We start from the raw sequence: 26,555 nt of genomic DNA on the forward strand, positions 1-26,555 counted from the left end.
AAATCATGCAATTTAGAAATCAGAGAATAAAGTGATGAAGGAAAATTATTGCTTATTGTTCCAAACTGAAAATGAATCAAAGATATTTCTAGACAAAGGAATGGAGAATTTGTCACAGAAAACCTACATAAAAGGAGACTTCAGGGAATTTTCTTTAGGCAGCATGAAAATGATCTAAAATTTAGAGACACAGGAAAGAATAAAGAGCAAGAGAAAATGAAAATATGTTAGTGAGTCAAAAGAGATGTTGACTATATATGTTGTTGGATATAAATAGAATTAGAATATATGACATTAAAATATAAAAATGAAAACATACAACAATTACAAAAGTCAAGAACATTATAAAAGGAGATGAAATGCCCTAGAATCATGGCATCTGAAGTCCAGGAAGGTAGATATAATAATTAATATCAGTCTGTTACACTGTGATGTGTCAGGAACACATTTTAACCTCTATGATGTCACTAAAAGATTAACAAATGTACGATTTTTAATCTTAACTGGGGGCAGAAGTAGAATAATAAATAATTCAACCTTGTGTCAGCAACAGTAGCCAGAGTGATAAAGCATGAATAAGTAATAAATAGTGTAAAGTTTGTAACAGTTAATAAATGCACTTGACAAAACTATGATATATAATACTAGTATACTTAAATCAATTGAACTTCAATAAAATTACAATGATTTTAAAGGTATTTTTAAAAATTTAAATATACTTTCAACAGCGTTCAAAAATCAAATATTTAAGGATAAATCTAATAAAGGATAAGTAATGCCTTCACACAGAAAGATATCAAACATATTATTTAGGAAATTTGAAGAACTAAATAACTGGAGGGAAGATCAAGTTCATAAACTGCAAGAATCAATAACATACAAATGTCAGCTGTCTCCAAATAAAACTATAAATTCAATGCAATCCAGTAAAAAAATCCCTATAAATTCTTTTGGGAAACTTATATCATCTTAATATTTACATGGAAATACTGGTATCATAAAATAAACTAATAGACTGAGTAAGAGTCCAGAAACAAACCTATGCACACATGAAAAGGTACTAAAACTATAAGGACAGGCGTAACATGGGACAATTAAAATTCTTATAAGGGCTGGGGATGTGGCTCAAGCAGTAGCGCGCTCGCCTGGCATGCGTGCGGCCAGGGTTCGATCCCAGCACCACATACCAACAAAGATGTTGTGTCCGCCGAGAACTAAAAAAATAAATAAATATTAAAAATTCTCTCTCTCCTCTCTCACTCTCTCTTTAAAAAAAAAAATTCTTATAAGACAATTTATGGGAGGTTAATTGGTATGCTTTAGAAAATAATTGGGCCTTTCTTACTGAAATTGAATATATATATATACACACACACACACACATTCACATACATACATTATGCATCAACCATGATATTCCTGTGTATTTAGAGATATATATCTATATATCAGAAAAAGAGACGTGTACATCAAAAGATAGGTACAAAGATTTTTATAATAGCATTGTTCGCAGTAGTCCTAAACTGGAAATCCAAATGTCCATCAGCAGTAGAATGGGTAGGATTCTACCTTGTGTATGTGTGTGTGGTACTGGTGATTGAACTTGGGAGTGTTCTACCTCTGAGGTATATCCCTATCCCTTTTTATTTTGAGACCTGGTTTCATTAAGTTGTTCAAACTGGCCTCAAACTTAAAATCCTCCTGTCTCAGTCTTCCCAGTAGCTGGAATTACAGACATGCCTCACCACACCCAACTAAAATAATTTAGATAATTTAATAAATAAGATATTCAATTTTCTCATTCCTTGCTCTTACAATCCTTTATTGCTTTATTTTTCCTCCCTCCCTATCTTAAATGGTATTTACTTTTCTGAATGATTCCCAAAGCACGTTAATTTGAACATCTCTAAAAGATTCTTGGAGAACTGTAAATATAATTTTAATCAACCTTACTTCTTAAACACAATTTTTCTCTTTAGATTTTATTTTTTAAACAAATCACAGCTTTTTTTCTTAGGGCTGAAAAAGGCGTCTTACAAATGCCACCCAGTGAGGTTGTTTCAGCCCCCTCCCTGGTAGTACCCAGCCCCCTTTTGCAAGGTCAGCTCTCTGGAAAGCACAGAAGCTGTGCTGACTTAGACAATATTTTTTTCCCTCCAGAATTGTTATGACCAAGCCTTTGCCTTCTAGAAGAAGCAAAATGACTTTCTGTTCTTCAGTCTCTTCAATCAGCTCTTGCAAACTCCATAGGGGACATCTACTCCCACGGTAGGCCAAGTCACAAAAGCCAGTTCTCCACTGGGAAAATAGCAAGTGACCCGTTGTTTGAGGGCAAATGTGTGTGTAGAGCATATAAGGCCAGTTCAGTCCGAAAAGGTACCCATCTGTCTGAGGCCAGTGAGAACGTGACTCTGCAGTGACAAAGCTCTGGGCACCTCCCTCCTCCAAACACCCCTTCCTTTCAGAGCTCTGCAGCCAGTCAGCTCAGGGAGGAGGGCTGCTTGCCCAAGATTACAAAGCTTCAGAAATCCTATTTTGATCCCCCCAAAATATGCTTTCTTTTATTTAGGTGCATTTCTCAGTGTGGACAAACCAGTGTGAATCCTGGGAGAATAAAGTTCGTCCCCAGAGTTTTCCCTGTTCTTCATGCTCCGTTTGAACTCAGGATCCTCATGACTGGTCACTATTTCACGTTCAACTTTTCTTTTGTCAGAAAAAGATTTTTGTTCTGCTCCACAGGGTGTGCTGAATTACCACCGCAGGTGCTCCCCAGCCCTTCATGAGGCCTGTTCTCAGTGTCCCCCTTTTCTAATTGTTAAATCACCCCCTACTTAGCCCTTACCACAGAGCATCCCAAGTTCCCAGCCACTCGGAGATAGGCGTTTTCCTTCTAGATGGATTCCCAGTTCCTAGTGTGGCTGTTTGACCCCTACATGGTGTCGATAAATATTTGCTGAACCAATGATTGGACAAAGGAAGGAGGGATGAGTGAGGTGACATACTAGAATCCTCCCCCCGAGTTTTCTTTTGACTCCTCATTCCCCATTGTTCCCAGCTGATGAGTGGGGGACTATTTCTACTCTATCTCTGTTCTACCAAAAATCCATACCATATTCCTTCTCATGATCAATTTGTTTTTATAGGGACAGATTTCTTATCTGAGCCACTTGATTCAATCTTGGCTTTCCTCCTACCTCCCTGGCGTTCCCTCTCAGTCTCCTTGTCTATTTTTTTCTATTTTTTTCCTCCCCAACTTGATACTAGTGCACCTCAGGATTCCTCTGCCCCTTTCCTCCCTTTCTCTTCTTTTCCTTATCTACTCTCACCTCCTCCAAAACTGAAACCCTGACCTTTGCCCTAAGTCATCTGTAACCTTCCCCACCCTAATTGATGGTAACTCCTTATTTTCAGGTATCAGGACAAAAACTTTGTGGTCCTTCCTCTCCTACCTGGTATCCAGTCTATTATCCCAGGAAATCCCATGGACTCTACTTTCAGATTGTGTCTGGAATCTAGACGCTTCTTTCCAGCTATACAGCTGCTGCCCTGGTGTGCTCTGCCATCTGTATCTACTGATCACTGTGGTCACCTCCCAGGTGGTCTCTCCAAGTTGACACAGAACACAGTGGTCGGTTACAAACCTAAGTCAGACCTCGAGTGCCCTCTGATCAGATACCGGCAGCCACCTACCTTGTCTTTGGTTTCCTGCAAGGCTCTGCATGGCCTGGTCCTCTGGGTGTCTTTGATCCCATTCCTCCTCCTCCTCTCCCCACCTCAGCCCCACGCACACTGCTGTCTTATTTCTCTAACCCATCAACACTCCTGCCCTGACTCCATAATTAGTACCGCAACCTGCACCCCACACTCTGTCCCCTTCCTGGGTCTCCCTAATCCCCTTTCCCTGTAATACTTAAAAAAAAAAAAAAACCTCCATTCTACCCTCTAACATATTATATTATTTGCTTTCTAATTATGTTTGTCCTTGTATTCTGATTATTTAGTACCTAGTAGTAGTACATAGCCAGGCACATGGTAGGTGCTCAGTTTATACTCAATGGATGAATGGATAGGAGGTAGTATAATTTAGAGCACTGCCCCTTGGGCAAATCATACATCTTTTCTGATGCTTAGTTTTCTTATCCACAGAGATAATGGTGATAAAGAGCTAGGTTGTTAAAATGATTAGAAGAGTTAATGGATATAAATTTCCTGACACTTCATAAGTGCTCTGTGTTATTATTATATTTTAACCACTAGAGCAAGGCAGTGCTAGAGTAAATATTATGAGCACAGGAAGATACCACATATTTTCTCAGTCATAAGATTTTAGTAGGTTAGAACAATAGTGACATTCTTGTTTTTCCTCAAATTCCAATATTCTGCCCACATCTTATTTAACTCCTGTTATCATGATACAGTGCATTTGTGTAACCTCTTTTATTATACGATTAAAAAAACACAAAGCAAATGTAAGTATTATTCTAAGGCAAACTCCATTGTGTTGAGACGGCCCAGGCTGAGACATGGAACTTTGCCAGTCACTCCAGAAGACCCTCCTCCACCCCATGCTACTCCCACTCCCTCCAAACGTCATCACCATCCTGACTTTGATCATACCAACTCCTTATATTTCTTCTTGGATTCTACTTTGTGAAAGAAAAGTGGAGCAGAACTGACCACAGGCACACCAACTATACAGGCTGTCTTGCGCAGAGAGAGCATCAAGAGAGGGAGAGCAACAGTAACCCCCACCCCCTTGAGCATTTTTTATAGGTCAGAATCATGGCTGCGTGTTGGGGGTGGGTTTAACCTTTGTGACTGGTACAGCAAGCATCTCCTGATTTTGCAGAAGGCAAGTTTCTGTCCCTTGCGAACAGAGACGGGCAGATCTTTTGTCTCCCAAGGAGAGAACAGAGAAACCGGCACGTCTCCAGACCAGTAAGTTTTTTTCTTGGGCTAGTTTCTATTTCTTGAGAGTAAGAACAGAATAAGAACTGCCACTGCCCCTGTTTTCTTTCCAGTTGTGATATAATTTAAATCAAGCATCGATTGAGAAAAAAAATCAGGATGATATAAACGAGATCACAATAGTGAATGTTGTGTTTTGTACTAGCTCAGAGTGATGCAGGGTAAAATAATAGCCATTTTTCATGAGAATGAATAAAAAACACAAAATAATAAGTTCATAGCAGGTGTGGTTCATATGTAGTTATTTTATAGTAATGTAAAGCTATTTAGATTAAATTTATGGAGTATTCATAAAGTGAGGGTGGGGAGAGGAAGATGGCTGTAATTATGCCAACCGTTTGGTCTTTTCTGTTTTCAAATGAATATTATATCTTTTAATGACAGGTTCTCCCCCCATTCCTTTGTTTTCTTGACAATTATCTGTTAAAGAACTCCGTCTGATCTATAAGGTTTTCCACACTTTGGGGTTTGTTGGTTGGCTTCTTATGGTACCATTCATCATGGTCTCCTGCCCCTAGATTTCCTGCAAATTGACAGCTGGATCCAGAAGTTTGTCCAACTCAAGGCCCGTTTCTTTAGCAAGGCAATAAGAGGTTCTCTATTCTTTCATTAAAGGGCTCATGCTACCTGGTATTCTCTTTTTGTGATGTTAATAGTTATTGTTGCTCAATATCTAGGATTTTTTTTAATATCCTGGGGAATTGAAAAATGATGATTTTAGAATTCCATGATTTCATTTTCATTTATTAGATGGAATAATACCAGCAAGAGAGGCTTCTCTCATCTGCCACTTGGGAAAATGGTACAGTTGACATAGGATCAGCAGTCTCAAAGCTTTTTTTTTTTTTTTTATTTGTTTAAGATAATAGATTGGTTTCCTCTTATTGTCTGGAGGCGATCAATTAATTTTAAAGTATCATTGGTAATCATTATAAAATTTATGCATCTTTGAAGGCCATTTATCCACTACGTTTTTAATCCTTATTGAAACACAAATTATCCTACCTTTGGCTTGTGGAGTCTCTTCCAAGTTGGCTCTCATGTCCTTTTAACTTGGCCCATGTAGTTTTTGATAGCCATCTTGCAATCTGATGTGACAAGACATTTCATACTATCCTGTAGTCTACCTGACGCAGACCTTGAATTAGTCTCTTCTCTGAAAATTCTGGGTTTCTTTAAGTGGGAAATGGTGGCACAGGAACACATTACATTTGAGATGCTCAGAGCTATCAGGTGTTCATTGTTTTTAGAACTTTTCTGTGGAAAGATAAAATATTTCTTGAGTTCAAGTGAATATTTCCTATTCAAATGCACAGAGAATCCTGCTTTTCAAAGACATAGGACATGATGGAATTACAATGTCCCATTCAATGACTCCTTTGCTTTGTCTCAGAACAGTCTCAGAATAACAATACTATCAGATCTTGTTAGGAAAACCAAAAACAGTTACCAATTTTAAACAAATGATCTTCCTCAATTATCCATGGTTATAACTATACTATCAGAGCATAGTATCCTTATATACTTTCTTCTTTTTAACTCTTTTTTTTGTTTTAGTTCTCAAATATGTACATACTTAATGCTCATCATTAGACCCTATATCAATATCGGTCTTGTTGTTTTGTTGTCTAAATTTATTCTCTACTAGAAATTGAAAAGGCAAAGGAACAATATTTCCTGAGTTCTTGTGTGTTGATAACAATGTGTTATAGTGTTAAAATTTATACCTGAATTGTACTTTTTTATTATTTGTCAATTTGCTTGTTTTGTTTATCAAGTACTTTTATTGTTTGTATGTTGTATCTTCTTTATCTTAAATATTTATCATTTTCTCATGAATCTATTTTTAACCTTTCTTTATTTCTTTTTGGTTTTTAAAAATTTTTCCTTGACTCACTTTCTGTTTTTCATGCCATTATTTCTTACATTTATTTGTTGTTGTATTGCTTGTCTAGTTTTCATTTCTGTATTGATTTTTCCTTATATTTCTAATTCTTTCCTGAGTTCTGCTGCCTCATTTATGAATTAAAAAAAAAAACAACATAGTATTTGTTCCTTAATGTTTTGTGTCCTTTTCTTTTCTTCTTGTTCTTCCTTTTTTCTTTTTATCTTGTGGTGCTAGGGATAAAAACCAGGGCCTTGTACCTACCTGCAAGGCTGGTCCTCTACCACTGAGTTATACCTGCAGCCTCTGTGTCATTGTCTTAATGTCTTTGTTTATTTTGAAATAGTAGATTACAGATTTTACCCGTTTTACATGCAAATTTCCATTATGGGGGTGTTGTTTGTTCCTTTTTCTCTTTTTTCTTATAATAAGTATGTATAAAATGTGATTGGATACTATTACTCGTTTTTATGTGATATTAATTTTCTCACACTTTTAGAAGGGACCATGGTGGTGCCTTCCTGAGATTTCCTGTCCCTTGTCCCCTTCCTCCTTTGGTCTAAGCCTTATCTTTCCTTTGTCTCTTAATAAATTTTTATTCTACTCTCATTGGTTTCTCTTAGTATCCCCTGTCCTAGGAGGGAGGCCCAGTGGGTCACTTACATGACTTCACTTCTCCTAGAACTTATGTGGACCTCTGTGCTCCCCCACTGATGGAGCTGGAACACCCGTCCTGTGTTCAGCTGTGGTTCCCAGTGCTTTCCTGTGACTATTTTGAGTGTCTTCACATTCTTGTCCTCATATCTCCCAGGCACCACTTGGTTCCTTTGGCTCCCTCCTGCAGAGACATGGATATACCATGCAGGAGCTGCAGCTGTTAGTCTCACCTGTATGTTGGGCTTTGAGGGGATATTTTGTCACCTAGTTTTGTTATAAACATTTCAATATGAGTTTCATTTTGCTATTTGGTTGCTCTATTTTGCGGACGAGATTCTGAAAGAACCAAAAACTATTCAGCCATGACCACCACTGTCCACCACCACTGTCATCTTCCCAGTTGTGATATAATTTAAATCAAGCATCAATTGAGAAAAAAATAAGGATGATATAAATGAAATCACAGGAGTAAATGTTGTAAAATAATAGCCAGCTTGCATGAGAATGAATAAAAAACACAAACAAAATAATAAGTTCACAGCAGGTTTGGTTCATATGTGGTTATTTTATAGTAAAGTAAAGCTATTTAGATTATATTTATGGAGTTGCTTAAATATATGGGTTTTAAATGGCAAAATTTAAATGGGTTGTTCCTTTCTCATCTCATTACAGCCTCCCCTGACCTCTCAACACATATTTTCTCTCCCTCCTGCTGGCAGAGAATCACAGAGCTAATGGTCAGAGAAAGGGTAGAATGGTCTCCGTAATCGAATATCCACCTGAGAGTCTCTGTTCAATGAGTCCACATTAGCTCTCATGTGTCATGATTTCCAAGAAACAATTTTAAAACTTGACCTAGACTTTTTCAAGCTAGGAACAGTTGATAGCAAGTTTTAGTGCAGGTTATAAAGAGTGGCAAATATTATTTGTTCTTTATGTTATCCCCTCAAATCTATACTGTTGTACATTAAAGGACTTACCAAGCTCCTGCTTTATGCCAAGGTGCATATGCTATGTACAGGGGATGCAGCAGAGACCCAAGGGACTTCTGTTCAGGGTCAGGACTCATTTCCCAGAGATGCTCGGTGTGCTAGTGTTGGCATCGTTATTAAGCAGTCACTCCTGCAGATAAGTTTTTGTAAAGCAAAAATATTTTTAGAATCACATCAACTTAATTCTCAAAAATTTTGTCTTAAAATATTTCCCCTAAAGACATGCAAACACTTAAAATAATGCTAGTCCCCAAGGCTAAGCAGGTGGTGAGCCTAGAGTTGTGGCTTAATGCCACTAAGTATAGCATGTCTCCTTTTCCTAGAGGGCTTGTTTATTGTTATTTTCTATGCAATTTTAAGCAAATGCCAACTCATAATGGAGCCTGCTTCTAATGACATAAAAATCAAAACAGCCAGGCTTGTTTCACATTGTGACTGCAAGCAAAGATTAGTGTGTTTTAAATGTACTTGCTGTTTAAATCAATGTTATACATCTCTGTAAATGATGGAGTCTTTTATGAAAAACAAATGAGCACTTGCTAATTTATCTTTTTTGGAAGTTAAGAATTTTATATATTAGGTTTGCTTCAAGTGGGGAAATCCAGCACATGGCCAGTTGCTAAACAAGTCATTGTCATCATCTGAGTACCAACGTTTGTATTCTTCACAAAGCAGCACATGCTAAATTGTTTTGTTCCTTTATTCTGTCCCCCTTTCTCACCAGATTATAAACCTTTCAAGTGCAAAAGTTTTTTTTTTTTTTCTTATTTCCTGAGTGCAAAATCCTCTGGACTACCATTGAGTTCTTACCAAGTAACCATAGTGGTGGTGACGAGGGTTAAATATGGAAGAAGTCCTTCTGGTTTTTTCTTTTGGGATCATCCTTGCGTATGTCCATTCACTCTGTTAGCCATTCTGTGTGCTATGTTCCAGGAAGACTAAGAAAACATTAATAGTCTGTACCCTTGAGATGTCTATAGTCTCATTAGATAAAAAAACAAACATAAAATGTTAATGAAAACTGTCACATTATCATTTGGATATTAAACAAAATTTATATGTTAAATTGAAGTCTTTATAAAATATTTGGGGTTTATTTATAAAGTTTATCATCTTTCCACTGAGTGATATCAATTGTTTTATTTTAATGCCTGTTTCCCCCTCCTTTTTCTTTCCACATATTTGGCAACTTCTAGTAAGAAGAGAATTATCATAGCTATTTTGATCATCTGGCATATTTTTAACATTGATATAATTTTCTGATCACATGTCTTGCTTAGGAAAGAGATTCTGTGCACAGACAGCACGAGGCAGCCCGGCAGGCACTCATGGGAAAGACGCCTCCTGGTCATACACTCCTATTTCAAAGGTAGCAGTTTATCACATTTATTGATAGCCAAGCCATCTTAGATTGATTTGCTGGTGTCCATTTATACCAAATGCATCCTAAATCATCAACAGAAACAGAGACCTCTGCACTAAAATGGACCTTATGATTTAGTGGCGAACCCAGTTCTAGAAGCTGTATCTCCTTGTCATTTATATATTGTTTTAAAAGGTACAATATGCTCATAGCTTCTAGAAACTGATGGTATTTTGCTGACTGCAAAGAATAATGTTTCCAGTGGTGTTGGAATCTAAGTACCAGGCTTCACCAAGACTGTTCATGACTGAGGGTTAATTATATCCTGTTGATTTCCCTGTTCTTGTCTGTCAAGACTCTCAAAACGATGGTAATTGTGTGTGGGGTCATTTGTTAAGTGTCTCCTTTCCATATTAGACTGGAAATTCCACGGGGATAAGGGCTGTTATATCTTTATTAATTCATGAATTCTTAGTCCTTGGTATGAAATGTTTTACTAGGACCTGCCACATAGTGAAGGCTTCACAGATATTAGTAGCTACAATAATTATTGTTCTATTAATAATTATACATGATGAGGTAAGACTTTAGGTTTTAAGTTTCCCTGAAAATGAATAATATGCAAACATAATCATCCTAGGATGATTATGTAACATTTGCATGTTATTTCTCATTAATGTTAGTAGGCTTTCTTTGGATAGTCTTATTAAAAAATGCAGGCTGTGTGTAAATGCAAAATTCTACTGGGACATTGAGGGTGGGGATTAGGAAGTAGACTGTGTTCCCAGAGCAGCTAAAGTTGGGGATTGTGTGCCCACCAGGGTGTCGTGCCTACTCAAACACTGTGGACAGAAAAACTAAGCAGTTTTAAATATGAGCTTCAAATGGATCATCACTCGGCAGATAGATGCTTTGAATTTGCATGCACTTACATGCAATTGGACTGCTTTGCACATAGCAACAGCAGCAAGTCTGAGCTGAATTGCAGCAGAGTTTATTCACTGAAAATGGTTAACAATTCTTTTTCTCTGCAGTCACTCTGAGGGAACAGGCATATGCATTCCATATACATAAATAGATGAAAAATGAATATTTTATACTAGAGCTTAGTTCAGAGTATATTATTAAAATTTTCAGAAACATTTCACTGGAGTACCATCTTAAAACATTAGATTATAAACAAAACTGGAAAATATCTATTTCAATTTTTGTAGCAGTTTGTATATTGCTAGGCTTTTTATGACAAATGGACTAGGGCTTATAACAGAGTATATGCAAATCACGGAAAGATAATATGCCTATATTAATGACCTAATGGATAAGGAATATCCGCAATAGTACAAATGTACAAAATCTTCAGATTAGGATGTAACGATGCCAATGTCCAAGATAAGCTCTGAGTGGGTACGCTACATTATCCCGAATAGATTTTATTGGCATTTACATTTTTGTGAGATATAATGGTCAGTATTTGGGTATTGTGTGTGTGTATGCTTAATAACACCATAAAATCCTTTGTTTTAAAAAAAAAATTCTAATTTTAGGGGTTCAGTACCAGCACCAGTGATCAATGGCCTACAATATTTCAATGGCCTACAATATTTTACAGCGTTAGAGGACCTACATAAAAGTTTTGAGCTTTCTGAAGATTATTTTAAATTTCCTTTTGGACCATATGCTGAAAAGAGGTGAGCTGAGTTTTGTTGAATGGAATTGTTTGTTTTCTGCTGGTTAGTTAAAAAATCATCATATTCATCCCTAGCCTTCAGAGAAACTCTAAAACTGAGAAGCAGGGCCCCACTCTCCACTATGGAATTTGAAGAAAGTAGACCCTGCCCCTCTAAAGAGGGCACAGTTATACAATGTAGGTTCATAAATCTGGGACTTTGAATCTTGAGGGAGGAACACAAACAGCTAGAGGCAGTTAGAGACATTCAGGTCACCAGTAGAAGAAGAAACAAGAATCCAGAGGAATGGTTCAGGCATCCATTGTGATAATACAAGCTATGTTCTGCTCATCTATTCCTATATATTTTGACACCTAGCTTACCTTGGTTCCTGTCCAGAACCTGGTTCCTGATTTTTATTAATTCTATACACTAATCAATAGCTTTCCAGTAACTCCCTTTTTAATATTCAGATTAGCTAGAGTTGATGATTGAAATTTGCACCCAATATCTCTGATTAGCACAATGCTCTATTTCAAAATGTTTATTAACTGATATCATACATATGCATATATTTTACCTTGTCCCATAAGCAAACCAGAACCATTAAGTTGCAGAAGGGAAACTTGGCCCCAGGCTAGGACCATGAGACACAAAGCTCGGCTAAGAACATTCTCCCCCCCCCCCCCCCCAGTTCCAACCTCCACCTCACTTTCTCACTCTGACTGGCTAATAAATCCCTCAGGTCTTAAATGTCACTACTTCATGGAGATCTGTCCTGGAATTACTAGTGTATGATCTTCTAGTATCCTATGTTCCCCTTCATGTCACTTACACAATTTTAATGATGTGTGTGTGTGATTCCATAGGCCAGTAAATTGCTAAGCTGTATGAGGACAGGTCCAAGTCTCTCATTCATGGTGGATCCCCTGAAGTTCTCAGCGCTGGCATATGAATGACTTGATAAATGAATAACAGGAAAAGGTCATGAGCTTAAGCAAATTTCAGAGTATTACATTAGGAGGTGGGGTGCATGGGTCAAGGAGAAGAGAATGGTGTGTCTATCAGTCAGGCAGGATCAAAGCTGTTCCCTTTAGTGAATCAGGGACTTTTCATGCATGACATTGATATTTAGTGAGGAAAATTCACTGAGTAAATGTCCTCCACCCTCTGATTGTGCCTAAACAACTGCCATGAGAGTTATTCTCCTTTATTCCCCCAAGACTCTGGCCTGAGTTAAAAGGCAAGATTTTTCCAAAAAGTAATGGTTTAAGTATGGGCCAATTTCAAGTGATCAATTTGATTCTTTAATGACAGCAAACTTAGTAGAAATGAGGCACAATTGTAGGAGTGAAGAATCCAAAACTATGAGACCCAAGGACTGAGAACAAAGCTCAGCTACTTTATAATATTTTACAGATGGTCAACATAGGTAGAATGGTGAAGGAAACCAGGAAACTGGTGAATCCCATAGGAGAGGAACCAGGCAGTAGGACTGTGCATTGGCTCACAAACAGAATTTAGGCATCAGATCATACAACCTCATCTTTAAAAAAGGGAGCAAAAGGATAGTCCCCCAAAACAAGCATTTGATATACCCAATGTTGGGTCCAGATCAAGTCACTTAACATTTAATCTGCTCTGTCCTTGAAAGTACTGCCATTTATAAATTAACACTTGATTCTGAAGTCCCAGAGATTAGGGCTTGTGCCTTACTAATCTTGTTTTACACTCCAGCACCTATTGCAATACCAAGTTCATAGTAAGTGCTAAGTTGTGTTTTGTATGATAGAAGAGGAGTTTGTGCTATGTGTCTAGTACCTACTACCATCAGCCATGTCAGCTGCTATACAGCGCTTGCTGCAGATACCATTTAAGACAAGCCTAATAGAGACATATTGTAAACTACCATCATGACTTGACAAAGGTTACCCAGTGAAGTCGTTAGGATAGATCATATGACCATCAGTAATTTTGCCTCTCAAAAAGAGTGTTCATTCCCCCCCTCCCCCCAGTGGCAAGAATACTTACTCCAAGAAGTATTCTGCACTTCACTCTTATCTGTGGTCAAAAGAATGGTCTTTTCAGCCCCCAGAGGGCAGTATTTCCTCACGCCCAGGATCAGGAGCAAGTGACGGTGAAATGGATCAGGCCTTAAAAGGTATGTATATGAGTATGTTATATTCATATGTTTTTTGCCATCTTTCTGACTGGTCCTGATTGTTTTAAATGAAGTCAATGAATAGACTTTTAGTCCTCTTAAAGGAAAGTGAGAAATGTTCTAGGACCTTCTTAAAAGCTGTGACCTGCTACTCTAGGGCCTGAGGGGACCCAGAAGCCTGTACAAAGCATGTACATCAAGATTCTGGCTTTCCAAAGGACGGTGTTCTCAGATCTTCCCCATCTCATTTTCTCTCACTGTTCTTTAAATAGGATACTTGGAGTATCACATATACTCAGAGAACACACAGCTTTTTAAACAGTATGGCCAAAGCAAAGTGGGGCTGTTTTCTATGGTATGGTACAGAGCATTAGATTAGGAATCACAAGACCTGAGTTCTAGTTTCATAATGTTGGGCAAATAATAATTGAGCTTTGTGAATAATATTATCTATTCTATACTATGGTTTTACATATTATTATACATATGTATAGTATAGTGTAATATATATAATATAGGGCTAGATAAGATGAGATATGGTATAAGAAGTAAGAAGTAAAATACTAGATACTTGTTATTTATTGTAATTGGAAATTTCTATACACATAGCAGAAGATTTTGCTAGTTTTTTTCAGAGATGGTTTGTAGATGTGGGGTGTGTGTGTGTGTGTGTGTGTGTGTGTGTGTGTGTGTTTGCATGTTTCTTGGAATGAGCCATGTTTTCCTGTTTCTTTGTATACCTTATAATCTTTTGTTGAAAATTGGGCATTTGAAAAAACAGCCATCTTGCACACTGGCTGAGTGCAGGGCAACACCTTCATCAATTATCAGAGTGTGTCCAAAATGCATGAAAGCTTAACTTTCTGGGTATGCATTTCCCCTGGTGCCTATTTATTGGCTTTTCCCCAATTCCCCAGTATACAGAGCTGCTTTTAAAAGTCTTATTTTCCTAAGGGTTGTATTTCTGCTTCTTCTTTGGACGTTAGCTCTATAATTATATTCCTTGATTCCTTGTGTGGTTTTCATGAGCCATTCCTACTGTTTCCTGTGACTTTCCATAGTTTGAGATCCCAGTTGTGCCTCTTTGGGATATATGAATTTTTTCATTAGGTGACACAGAGACCAATCAGACAGCCTCCAGACAGGTTAGAACATTATAAAACAGGTATGCTCTACTCTCTCTGGTTCACAGAAAGGTACTAGGACATGACGGCATTTCCCCGGACCACACTGTGGTGTGCTTGGGAGGTCGTTAAGTAAGGGTGAATGAAACAACATAGAATTTCCCTCCATTGTAAATATGGCTTTTTACTGATTGAGCATTCTCTTGGCTGCATGTATGTGGTAATGAAAGAATATGGCATGGGACATTGTTACAGAGGGTGTAAGCAGGGTGGAAGAGGAGCTGAGAAGTTGCTACCTGAAAAGCCTTCTGGTCCCTGGGTAAGTCTACACAATGTAAAGCTTGTCCAATTTTCCACATGATATATCTGACCTCTTCACCTATTTTTTCTTTTTCAGTGTAATTTATTCAATATAGTTTGTCATAAACAAATCCTAAAACTCATTCTAATGCTTGCTTACAACATACAATGCTTATTTTCTTTGTTTAGTGTACCAAAGGATTAACTATATTACTGGATCTTTTCTCTTTAATGTTTTCCAGCACTGCATAAACAGTCATCTTCATATGATAAAAGGACTTTCCAACCCAAAAGACACTCTGGTACAGTTACAGTTCGCCCAGGTTCCAACACCAAACCTGTCCTCCCTCCAATTCCTCAGGGCTACAAATAGACGAGCACTTGACATCTGATCTTTAACCTGGAAAACTGGCTTTGATAATGTCCAATCCCTGTGTCTTACCAGGCCATGGCTCTCAGCCGTTTCTCCCTCAACCACCAACCTACTAAAGAATGTTCTACCTGCCTTAATTTCCTCAATCAATTTCTGTTATGATTCTCTGAATTGCGTTTTTTTATTTATTTTATCTTTTATTATTTTTCTTGTTTTAAAATGTTATTCTTAGCTTTTAAAAATGCCTTTTCAGTTTTTCCCATAGCTACAAATGATTTTTCCAGCTGCTTCCTGCTCTGAAATATCAGATGTCAAAATCTCCCAAGGTTTCTGCATTGCTATGTGTGTAGTGATTTTTGGATATATCCAGTGGGGATCATCCGCTGAAGATTTTAATGTATCCATTTATAACTTAAGTGGGTATGCTAGAGAATTGAATTATTTTGTTTTAATTATGAAAGAACCGTAGAGTTCCATTTAATTTGTGGCCAACATGTCAACTGTACCTCTCGAAGGGAATTAATTAATGTAATTTTGGTGAGTTCTTAACTTCCTTTAGCAATATGAGGGACTAAAGAGTATCAGGCAATTTTTTTATTTCACCTTTTCCAGACTCTGATTATGTACTGCTTTGTCATTAAAAATATTTTAAAACAACTTTCACCATCTTGTTATTTCACTCCCTGCCTTTTGCAGGAAAAAAAAAAATCATTGAGTAAATATGTGCCAGTAAACTTATCTCCATTGCTAAAACATAGAAGCACATCCTTGTGGACTAGTAAGTGGTTTCTTCTCTGAGTCCTCCATGCATGATGACTAGTGGGAATAGGAGTGTCCACATCATACTGCACTAATTCTTAAATATTTCAATTATTAGAATCTTCTAGCAACTCCCCCTTTTCTTTTCTTTATTCATTTCTATAGTACTTGGGCTCAAAACTTGGGCATGCACATCCTCTGCAAGTGCTCTACCACTAAGCTACCTCCCAGCCCTTAACTTTCCCTTTTAAAATATTAGCCCCTCTTTAACAACACTCTTCTCCGTAACTTATACTTGGGTATGACATAATTGCTACTGACTTATTTCTTCCACATAGTCCCCTTCTCAAGTAGGAGCTGGTTAAAGTTTTTTTCCTTAGAGTTGAGAAGAAGGGGTCCGGAGACTTGGAGGAGAGAACAAGAGCAAGCAGGAGAAAGAGAGTCGATCTTTTCTGGAGAAGTGGGGAGGCAGAGGGTGGGCCACAGTGTCCCAAGCATCTATAAGAAATAATTTGACGTTCACAGACATCATCTAACCTTTTCAAAATTATTATGAGATATTTTAGATATACTTGAAGATATAAAAATAATAGTTCCAATTTCAGACAACGTGAAGATTTATTTTTTTCCTATTTCTCCCTCTAAATACAGCTCATACATTGGAAATTATATATAAAACAAGCATAAGAAGACCATGAGGGGTGGAAAGAAGGCGGAGAAGCTAAGCATCTCATGAACTTCTGGTTTCCTTTTTGCCTCATATATCCTGAACTGAGTGCTAAGTAAACTATAATCCCCCAACACGAATGTGTACAAATCCCAAACTAAAGCTTGTTCTCTCTACTCACAAGAATAGGAAAGGGGCAGCCTTGTGAGAGAGCCGCAGCCAAACACCAGGGGAAAATACCATGGCCCACCGTCCCTTCCCACACCTGTCACAAAGGCTTTTGCCTTCTGGTTGTTACCAGTTTTCCTCCTCTCTGCTATGGTAATGTCAGAGAAGGTCTTGTGGATAGCCAGGACTTTTGCCACTGCCCAGTATTAACAATAATCTTTCCCCATAGTCATCAAAGGTCACTTGGAGAGCTGATATTTATTAAACTATGGGTAGTAATGAATACTTCTCTTCCTTCCCACTGGAGAGTGAGAGAAGGTCTCGTGGAGAGCCAGGACTTCCACCACTGACCCTTCTCTGTGCAGTAATGAAGTGCCCCTCCCCATCCCTTCTAGGGTAGCGTTTTAGTCAGCGTTTTCACTGCTGTGACTAAAGGACCTGACCAGATCAATTCTAGAGGAGGAAATGTTTATTTGGGGGCTCACGGGTTCAGAGGCCTTAGTCCATTGAAGGCCAGCTCCATTTCTTCAAGCTCGAGGTGAGGCAGGACATCATGGAGGAAGAGTGTGGCAGAGGGAAGCAGCTCACATGGTGATCAGACAGCAAGTGTATCTCCACTTGCCAGATACAATATATACCCCAAAGCTACGCCCCAGTTCCCACCTCCTCTAGCCACACCCGACCACTTTATTTACCCCTCAGTTAATCCCTATCAGGGGATTAATTCACCGATTAGATTAAGGCTATAACACAATCATTTCTCCTCCAAACTTTATTGCATTGTCTCCAACATGAGCTTTTGGGGAACACCTCACATCCCAACCTTAACTGTTGGTACCATTGTACACCAATTAGGCACCCTAAATTTCCACTCCCACCCAACTTTAGTGATATATCCTATCCCTCTTCTCCTTTCCACCCTGAATGTCTACAAAGGTCAAATGCAGAACTTAGACTTCTACCTGGCCCCAACAATAATGATTTACTTTCTTCTTCCTCCACTAGCATTGTGTAAGAGAAGACCTGCTGAAGCAGAATAAGTTAGACTCCATGTATGTATAATATGTCAAAATACACTCTACTGTCATGCATGTCTAAAAAGAAGAAATAAAAAAAACTTAAAAATTTTTTTGCTACATCTACCAATTAAGTTTTACCAATTGTGTTATTTAAACTACCTAGAGACAGCTTCTTATTTTTGCCAACTTGTTCTGGAATAGATGATATTGCATTTTAATATCACACTATAATTATGTTTTTGTATCTTTCTTCTTATATATCAAATAGTTTTTTGCTATATAAATTTTGATGTTATGTTAATCAGCTCATAAATGCTGAGGGCTATTATCATAATTATAGATTTCATCTTGTTTCAATATAAAAGAGTCCTTTTGTTCATTGTTCTATTAAATTGTTTTGCTTTGAACTTCTCTTTGATAATATGGGTGCCACCTGTGATTATTTTTATTTGCCTGATACACCTATCCTTTTAATCTTATTCTTTCTATGTAATTTAATTTTGGTCTCATTGTTCTTCTTTAACCCCATCTGAATCTGCCTTGTACTTCATTTAAGGAGCAAAACTATTTTTATTTAGTATTAATAACTCTAATAATGCCTGTAAGTTACCGAGTCCTATTTCTATCACTTTGTTTATATTTTCTGATGAATTTGAGACTTTTTTTTGCCATTTCACTGATTGGTTTATGTCTCTTGCTATATATTTTGCTCTTTTCATTTGTACTAATTTGGAAGATATATATTTTCCTACCCTGATGTATATCTATAATTTAAATTATTTTTATTTCTCCTGTCTTTCCCATTCCCACAACTATAAATTTAATTAAAAATTATAGACTTAGTTTATAGAACTTCACCATTTTTTTTTTTACAAAATAAATCTTTAAGGGCTGTTTTGGCTTAAGTACAATATTTGTATTATTTTGCCCCTCTCTACATTTTTAGCAGTTTCAGTGTTTACTATCAATTATTTTATGATACCTTTCTCATTGTCCAATGTTAAAGCCAGAAGGGGAAGTGAAGAAAGCAGAGCATATCTGAATAGTTCTACAGTAAGGAGAAGTCCACTTGATTTCTCTATTCCACCTTGAAAGATGAAACGGAACAGGTAACTGGGGTTTTTATTTGTTTGTTTTTAACATTTATTCTATTCTCAGGATATATTTTCTTTATGTTATACCCAGGAAGTTATGCTCAGTAGAAACACCACTAATTCATTTCATCACTCATTGAATGGAAAGTTAAGTTAGGTAGTTGCTAATATGCTGCCATATTAACCTAAAACTTCAAATTCTGGGAAGCATTAAGATTTCAAAAGTTCATAAAGATGTATGTATGTATGTGTGTGTGTACATACTGGTATACCATCTCATTCCAAAAAGGTTTGAGGATACTTTCAGTAGTAAATTCAATTCCATTAGTAACATGAAAAGGGAAAGATATTGGGCAGAGAGGAAAAAAATAAAACAACAACAACAAAAAGATGATGTTTAATGTATCAAATGCAAGCCCTCGTTGGTAGAGGTGGATGAGAAAAATAAGTGTCCTAATTGTCCCACCAAAGAAGGAAGCATGATACCTTCCACAGTTTCAAGATTCATGATAACCTTAAAGTTGAATAATAGTTGCTCAGTAGCAGCACTGCTATTCTTGATGACAAGACTTCAGAGACATTTCTTTTCCAGTTGTCCCAAAGGGGGTGCTCTATGAATGTGGGGACCCCATTCTCAATAGCTTATAAGCATCAAATACCATCTTGATTTAAGGAGGCCTTTTGTTGTAATGTCTTCCAATATAGACTACATAATACAAAATTCACAATTCTCCCCATCCCTGCCCACCAAAACAATTATTGGAGAAGCTCTAAATATGTAGGGAGACACTAGAATATAAGTTACCTGCATGAGAATCCCTGAGTTCAAATCCTGGTTCAGTCATTTGCCAGGAGTCTGATTTTAATTAATTTGGTCAGCACTCAATCATGGAGGGACTGCTGGAGATGTCATTTCACTGAAGTGAAAGGGCTAAGGGATTGGTGGAGTCACGTAATGAATCAGGCTGAAGAACAGGAGGCAGGTCTCTAGCTTCAGTTGTCCAACCCCCTGTGGCTGGGTCTTGGAAGAGAAATTAATAATCAAGTGGTAGAAAATGGAAGGCCAAAAAATTATTCTATTGATTCTATGAAACACATTTTTCACACTTTAATATCTGTAAAATCAGGGCACATTTTTAAATTGACGGCATGCCACAGTTGAATCGGCAGCATTGTTTTTCTTTCTTGGTGGAATATAAAATGATGGTCTATGTTATAACATTCTCAATTCAACAAAACATGGTAGCAAAAATGATTACAGGGGAACTTCTGCTCCTCAGGGGCAGCCAAGGTCTCTTTGAGGAGATCGTATGGATCCCTTTGAAGTTCTGGCAATCTCTGAGGGTTCTGTTGGACAAGAAGGCATTCAGCAGAAGCATGGCTCTCCCATTTTAAAAAGAAGCCCTACTACAACTAACTCTAGCCTTAGCCACTTTTTTTAGGTCCCCATAATGATAGAAAGAACAAAAAACTGCATATACCAGGAAACCCCTGTTGTTGTCTAGGGAGAAAAGTCAAACCCCCAAATACACATAAAAATGTCAGAATGTGCATTTTGGAAGGAAGCGAAAAGCAGCCTGCCAAGGTCCCCTCAGTGCCATTTCCCTATGGATGTGTGTTTTTTTCACCAAGTCATCCGGGATCCCGGAGAGACCATTGCCAATAATTCCTTCCTGTTCCCTCCTGAGTGATGGCAACTTGTTGGGACTTGGTCCCAAGTCCACTGAGAAGGATAGCAGAGACCACTGGATTCTGAACACATGGAAACTCATGATAGCGCAGGGGCCCCACTATGAAGAGCTACCCCATCCCATAGTTTGGGAAAAGGTCACATTTATATTCAAGGGAAGTTTATGCCCCATTCCTCCCAAAATTGTCCATGTAAAGCCCTTATGAAAATGATAAATGGTCATTGGCTATTTTTATAAGTGTGTCTGGCAAGACAGACTGGGAAAATGTGAAAGATCTATTAGGGAAATGAGAAATGCTACTCCATTTCATGATGCTTGGGAACGCTGGGGCAGGGGAGGACCTAAAAATTCCCTTGTGGGTGGAGTGATCCTGCACCCTGGTGTGCTTGGGGCTGTCCCCGTTTATGCCTCTTGTCCCAGCAAAATTATTAACAAGGCTCTCTTTCACAGAAGCATTATAGCATACATAATAATTAATCATTCCATGGGTAGGTCATATGGAGTCAATCTTTCTGTTTATATTCATGCGTGTAAGAAAGCAAATAATTTATGGAATAGAAAAATTGAACTAGTCAAGATACTTAAAAGCTTAAAAACAAGAAATCAAGAATAAAAATCCAAGTTAAAAAAGGCAAACCATAGTGTAGAAAAGTTCCATAGTAGACTTATTAAATAAAACATGAATTTCTCAAAGTTCAAAATTAGTATTAAATAGTTAAATAAAGACATATAATAACAAATCTTAAAGGACAAAATAAAGAGATTAAATAGTTAAATTTATGAATGAATATAAGTTGAAAACAAAAGAATAAAAACATCGAGGAAAAACTCATTAAAATAATACATATATCTGTATAACATACATATATATTTACATTTATCGTATATCGATATATGCATAATATTATCTCCTTAGTAAAGCACATAAACTAGAAAGAAAAATGGGAAAACTAGACCTTAGCTGTAAGTCTGTGAGTAACAACAGCTCTTAGAATTCTGTGGTGAGATGGTCTCTCAGTGCCAGGCCCAAGCACTGCCTCTGCAGGAGAAAAAGTGAGAGGACCCAGGGAGAATTACCTTGCCCTCTTCTCCTAAACTACATCAAACCACTTGAAGACTTTTCAGCTGGGTGTGGTGGTGGTGCAGGCCTCTAATCCCAGGCATTCAGAAGAAGCATGACCCAAGGCTGAGGCAGGAGGATTACAAATTCAAGGCTAGACTTAGCTCTTAGTGAGACCTGAAGCCACTTAGCAAGATCTCCTCTCAAAACAAAACAAAACAAAAAAATATACAAAGTACAAAGACTTTTCATAACAGTGTTGATGAGATACTGTGTGCATATTTGCATATGTGCTGCTTAGATTTCTGAATGCATAAGCACTGTTGTGTTCATCCTTTTTTGAACAGTGGTCATCTGTGAAAACTCTTCTACAAAACGTTTAATTAATGAAAACAGTCCCATCCCAAACCCTGTTGATAGCAGAGGGTGCTGTTTAAAAAGGTGGTGAAATCAACACATGAAGAACAGTTACTCAGTACAATAATCAGCCTAGCACCAGACAAAATCTATGGTATCACTGTTTTAAAAAGCATATGCAGCAAGTTTTGTTGAACAAGAACTATGAAAAATGAAAGCAATTTGATCCACTAATTAGAAGGCCTCCATCAAATCAAAGTGGCACCACCAAGGTCACATACAACTTGCTTGCATTTAAGAAGGAGAAAGTTCTGCCGTTTTATATTTTCTTTTATTTATTAATATACGAAAAGCTTCAGGTTTTTTTTATTAACCCAGGCTCTTTTGGCATGAGAGATTAGTTTAGCAATTTGATGAGGTGAATTCCACAGCATGTTAAATTAGAATCCTAGCCACTAAAGCCCCAAATCTAATTTTCACCCTAGTTTATAAGGTTCTCTTGAAAATTCTATTATCCTAATGCATGTCTCTAATGCTCTAACTCTTATAAGAAACAGTACTTTCTACCAATTGTAAATCGAAAATATTCTCATTTTGCCACTGTGGAACATTTAAATTTTATATTGATTAGATTATTGAGCTTAGGTATAGTGATCTAATCTATTTTCCCTAAAATTGTAGCAAAATTCCTGATATAACTGAATTCAAAATAATGATTTTGCTTGCACCAATAAGTTTACCTAAAGAATAACTACACATGCTTGTTCTTGGGGCAGGTCCTTAAAGACCCAATCAATACTGTATGTGATTCAGAAAGCCAGATGAAGGAGGGAAAAGAAACAGGAACGGCAAGGTAATGTAAGGTGAAGGATATTGGAGGCTTCTTTTGCACCAGCGCTGACAGCTGACCTTCCCGGATGTAATTAAGCTGCGAATAGAGAGCACGCACTTCCTGTAACTCTCCCCAGCACGCTTGACCCACAAAACCACAGGGCTCCCTCCCCCTCCTTATCAGATCTGGGCTCACATCATTGTCTCAGGTCCTTCCTAATCATCCTGTTTAAAATCTCTCTACAGATCCCACCTCGATGCCACCTGTACCCTTCCCCTGCCTCGTTAGTCTCAGAGCACTGGGTGGGACTCTCTGCCATTTAATTATTTAGCATGTTTACTGTGTTCCCCTCTTAAAATGTAGGCCCAGGAAGGTAGACATAACCACAGTCCTGAGTTTCCAGATGGCTGTTACCTTCAGTTTTCTTAACAGGACATAGTGTTTGAAGTTGCTATTTTTTGAGCTTTATGAAAACACTACCATTCTGTCTATGGTCTTCTGAGAATGGATTTTCACATCCAACTTTGATTTTTGAGATTCATTTTTGTTTATGAGTGAAGCTGTAGTTCATTCATTCATTTCCCTTTTTTTCATGCTCTTGTCAATGGCAATTTTGGTCTTTTCAGGTTTGTTTGTTTTGTTTTTGTGTTTTGTTTTTTTTTTTCAAAAAAAGCTGTTCTGTTATGAATATTCTTGAACGTGATGTGCCTGGTTGGGCGCACAGGGAAGATTCTTGACAGAGCCAGAAGAGGAATTTTGTCCACAGGTTAGTTGCATCTTCAGCCTCTAGGGATAATATCAAATTATTTTCCAAGTCAGGATTACCAGTTTGCACTCCACCATAGTGTATACAAAGCTCTTGTTGATACAGTCCTTAACACTTAACACTTGGTAACTTTTCGGTTTGGGCCATGATGTGATATGCTATATCACTCTGAATACAGGCTGCATCTGCCTATTTACCTGTGAGATTGAGTATTCTCTTATGTTTGGTGGTCAATGAGGTTTTTTTTTTTTTCCCTTCAATTCTGTGAAATAGCTATTTTTGTGAGACACAATCCATGGTTTTGTTTTGTTTTGTTTTGTTTTTTGTCTGTTTTTTAATTTGGTTGTCATTTCCTTATTGCTTTTAAGAGTTTTTAAATAGAGGCTGAGTATCCAGCCTTACCAGTTCTAGAGATATAATCTGCTCTCTTAGCTTGTGCCTGGTTTTCCTCCTTCTGCCTTTTCTTCCTCCCTTCCATCCTCAGTACACTTCTCTGCAGTGTGTGGATTTGGAACAAAAGGGGAACCATTCATGTCAGCTCAACCAATCACATATATAGAAATTTCTAATAGTCTCTTCCTTCCCCATAAGTTTTCCCATTCCTAGAATTTTGGGCAGTTTTTCCAAGATAACTGAAAAAATAAATGGATAATCCCTTTGGTATGTGAATTATTCATTTTTGTTTTTAAGTTAGGAAGTAAAATAATTATTTTTTATTTCTCCCTTGTAGTACCATTTGTATTAAACCAATTTCTAATATTCCTTCATAACTTTAACTAACTGAACACAATGCATAATTTATGGGCAATTTGACAGCTGCTATGTTGCTTAGCAAATTTTAATACCATTTGTTTGTTGGAATTATTTGCATAAATGGTGTTCTGAGAGTCAAAGCTTTCTTTTCATTCCTTTTCCTTACCCAAAATTTTTAATTTGGCATGAAATTTAACTTTAAATATACAAAGATTCTTGTTTTTAATTGATGTTCTTGATAAGTTCTGTGAGAATAGGGACCCCATTGATTTGGCCTCCAGCACCTTCCTAGTACCTTATCTGGTTCATAGTAGCTTGCTCAATAAATACTGGACTAGTTAATTATGTAAAGTATAGCTCTACAAAATTTTGGCCATATATTTTTCTAAATTTTTTTATAACTTTATTTTTTTTTATGCGGTGCTGAGGATCAAACCCAGTGCCTCACCTATGCTAGGCAAGTGTTCTACCACTGAGCTACAGCCCCAGCCCCATTGACCATATATTTTTAAGAATTTTAAAATCTTCATACGTGGTAGGCCAATACATTTACATTTATTCTAAGAGATAAGTTTGATAAATGCAGACAGATTTATGCAAAAAGATGTTCATGGGAACCTTATTTATAATAAAGTTTGAACACAAGGTGCTAAATGTTCAACAATAATGAATCTATTTAAGCAACCATGGAATAGTCACATAATAAATTGTCACGAAGTCATTAAACCTTACATTTTCAAAGAATATAAAAAGTGCATATAAAGCAACCTTAAATAATGAACTAAATAGTGCAGAAGTGCATATTTGTATCCTAGTTTTTTTTTTTTTGAGAGAGAGAGAGAGAGAGAGAATTTTTTTAATATTTATTTTTTAGTTTTCGGTGGACACAACATCTTTATTTTATTTTTATGTGGTGCTGAGGATCGAACCCAGTGCCCCATGCATGCCAGGCGAGTGCGCTACCACTTGAGCCACATCCCCAGCCCCTGTATCCTAGTTTTGGCCTAGCAAAAGTTTGAAATAAATAAATCAATATTTCTCAGTAGTTGTTCCTGGGTAACAGGAATCACTGATAAGTGTAATTATTACATTGATTGCAAGTGCCTTGAAATTAGCACCCAATTTTTCAGCTTGGTATTTCTATATCTTAGAGATGTCTGTGAACGGTGGTATGCCACAGTTAAGCAGAATAGCACATTTAAAAACTAAGAAGAATCCTGAATTCTTCATAGCTCATTATCAATAACCTGTCATTATTCATAAATTCTAAATCACAATTTGTTATCATATTTTCTTTTTTGCAAAACGAAGTTAGCTTCATCCCCTGAGGGCATTCTGGATACTGGAAATGAGAGAGGTTCATAATGTACTTTCACAGGCACTTTGGACACCTGTAGACTATTATGATGATGCGTGTGTGCCCTGGACACCTTAGCCGTGTGGTTTGGACTGCAGGGTCCTCATCCCAGCATGTGTGGTTTGGTTTGGTTTCATTCTGCCTTGGCAGGAGATTGTCAAACACACAGCAGGAAGCTTAATGAGCTCAGTAATATCTCTCATAAAGTACCTGCCATGAGTATATTTAGGCTACTTAAGGATGATTTGGGGATTTGGGGACACTTTTTCATTAAGAAATATTCTGATTTTGCCACATGAGCTACTGTCTGCCAAGGTCTGTTCCTGTGTTGACCATGTGCAACTCTAGTGGAGGCTACTGCAGAGCCCGATGGTCCTGCTTCGCTGTGGTATTCCCTTACAGGGTCATGAGTCAAGGAATGGGTGCAGGTGCACCCAATGGGAGGACTTGTAGCAGTTTCCACCTTGAGTGGCTTCCTAGAGATGCCCTGGAAGAAATGACGAAAGGGACTGTAGGAAACTGGGGATGTGTTCCTTGATGGA

At 37.5% G+C, this 26,555-nt stretch overlaps 1 protein-coding gene across 1 annotated transcript in view; it reads left to right on the forward strand.

Moving 5' to 3' along the window:
- The window catches only part of LRGUK (leucine rich repeats and guanylate kinase domain containing), a gene marked incomplete at both ends in the record, with an annotated part of 103,416 nt that extends 87,926 nt beyond the window's left edge, over positions 1 to 15,490 (forward strand). Inside the window, 4 exons of the mRNA XM_081283316.1 lie at positions 9,783 to 9,871; positions 11,410 to 11,553; positions 13,548 to 13,693; positions 15,360 to 15,490. Of these exons, the coding sequence (XP_081139442.1) occupies positions 9,783 to 9,871; positions 11,410 to 11,553; positions 13,548 to 13,693; positions 15,360 to 15,490 (510 nt within the window). The remainder of the gene's footprint in view (positions 1 to 9,782; positions 9,872 to 11,409; positions 11,554 to 13,547; positions 13,694 to 15,359) is intronic.
- Positions 15,491 to 26,555: the final 11,065 nt, after the last annotated feature.

This window comes from Spermophilus citellus (genome assembly GCF_964194105.1).
Source record: "Spermophilus citellus genome assembly, chromosome: 3".
NCBI lineage: Eukaryota > Metazoa > Chordata > Mammalia > Rodentia > Sciuridae > Spermophilus > Spermophilus citellus.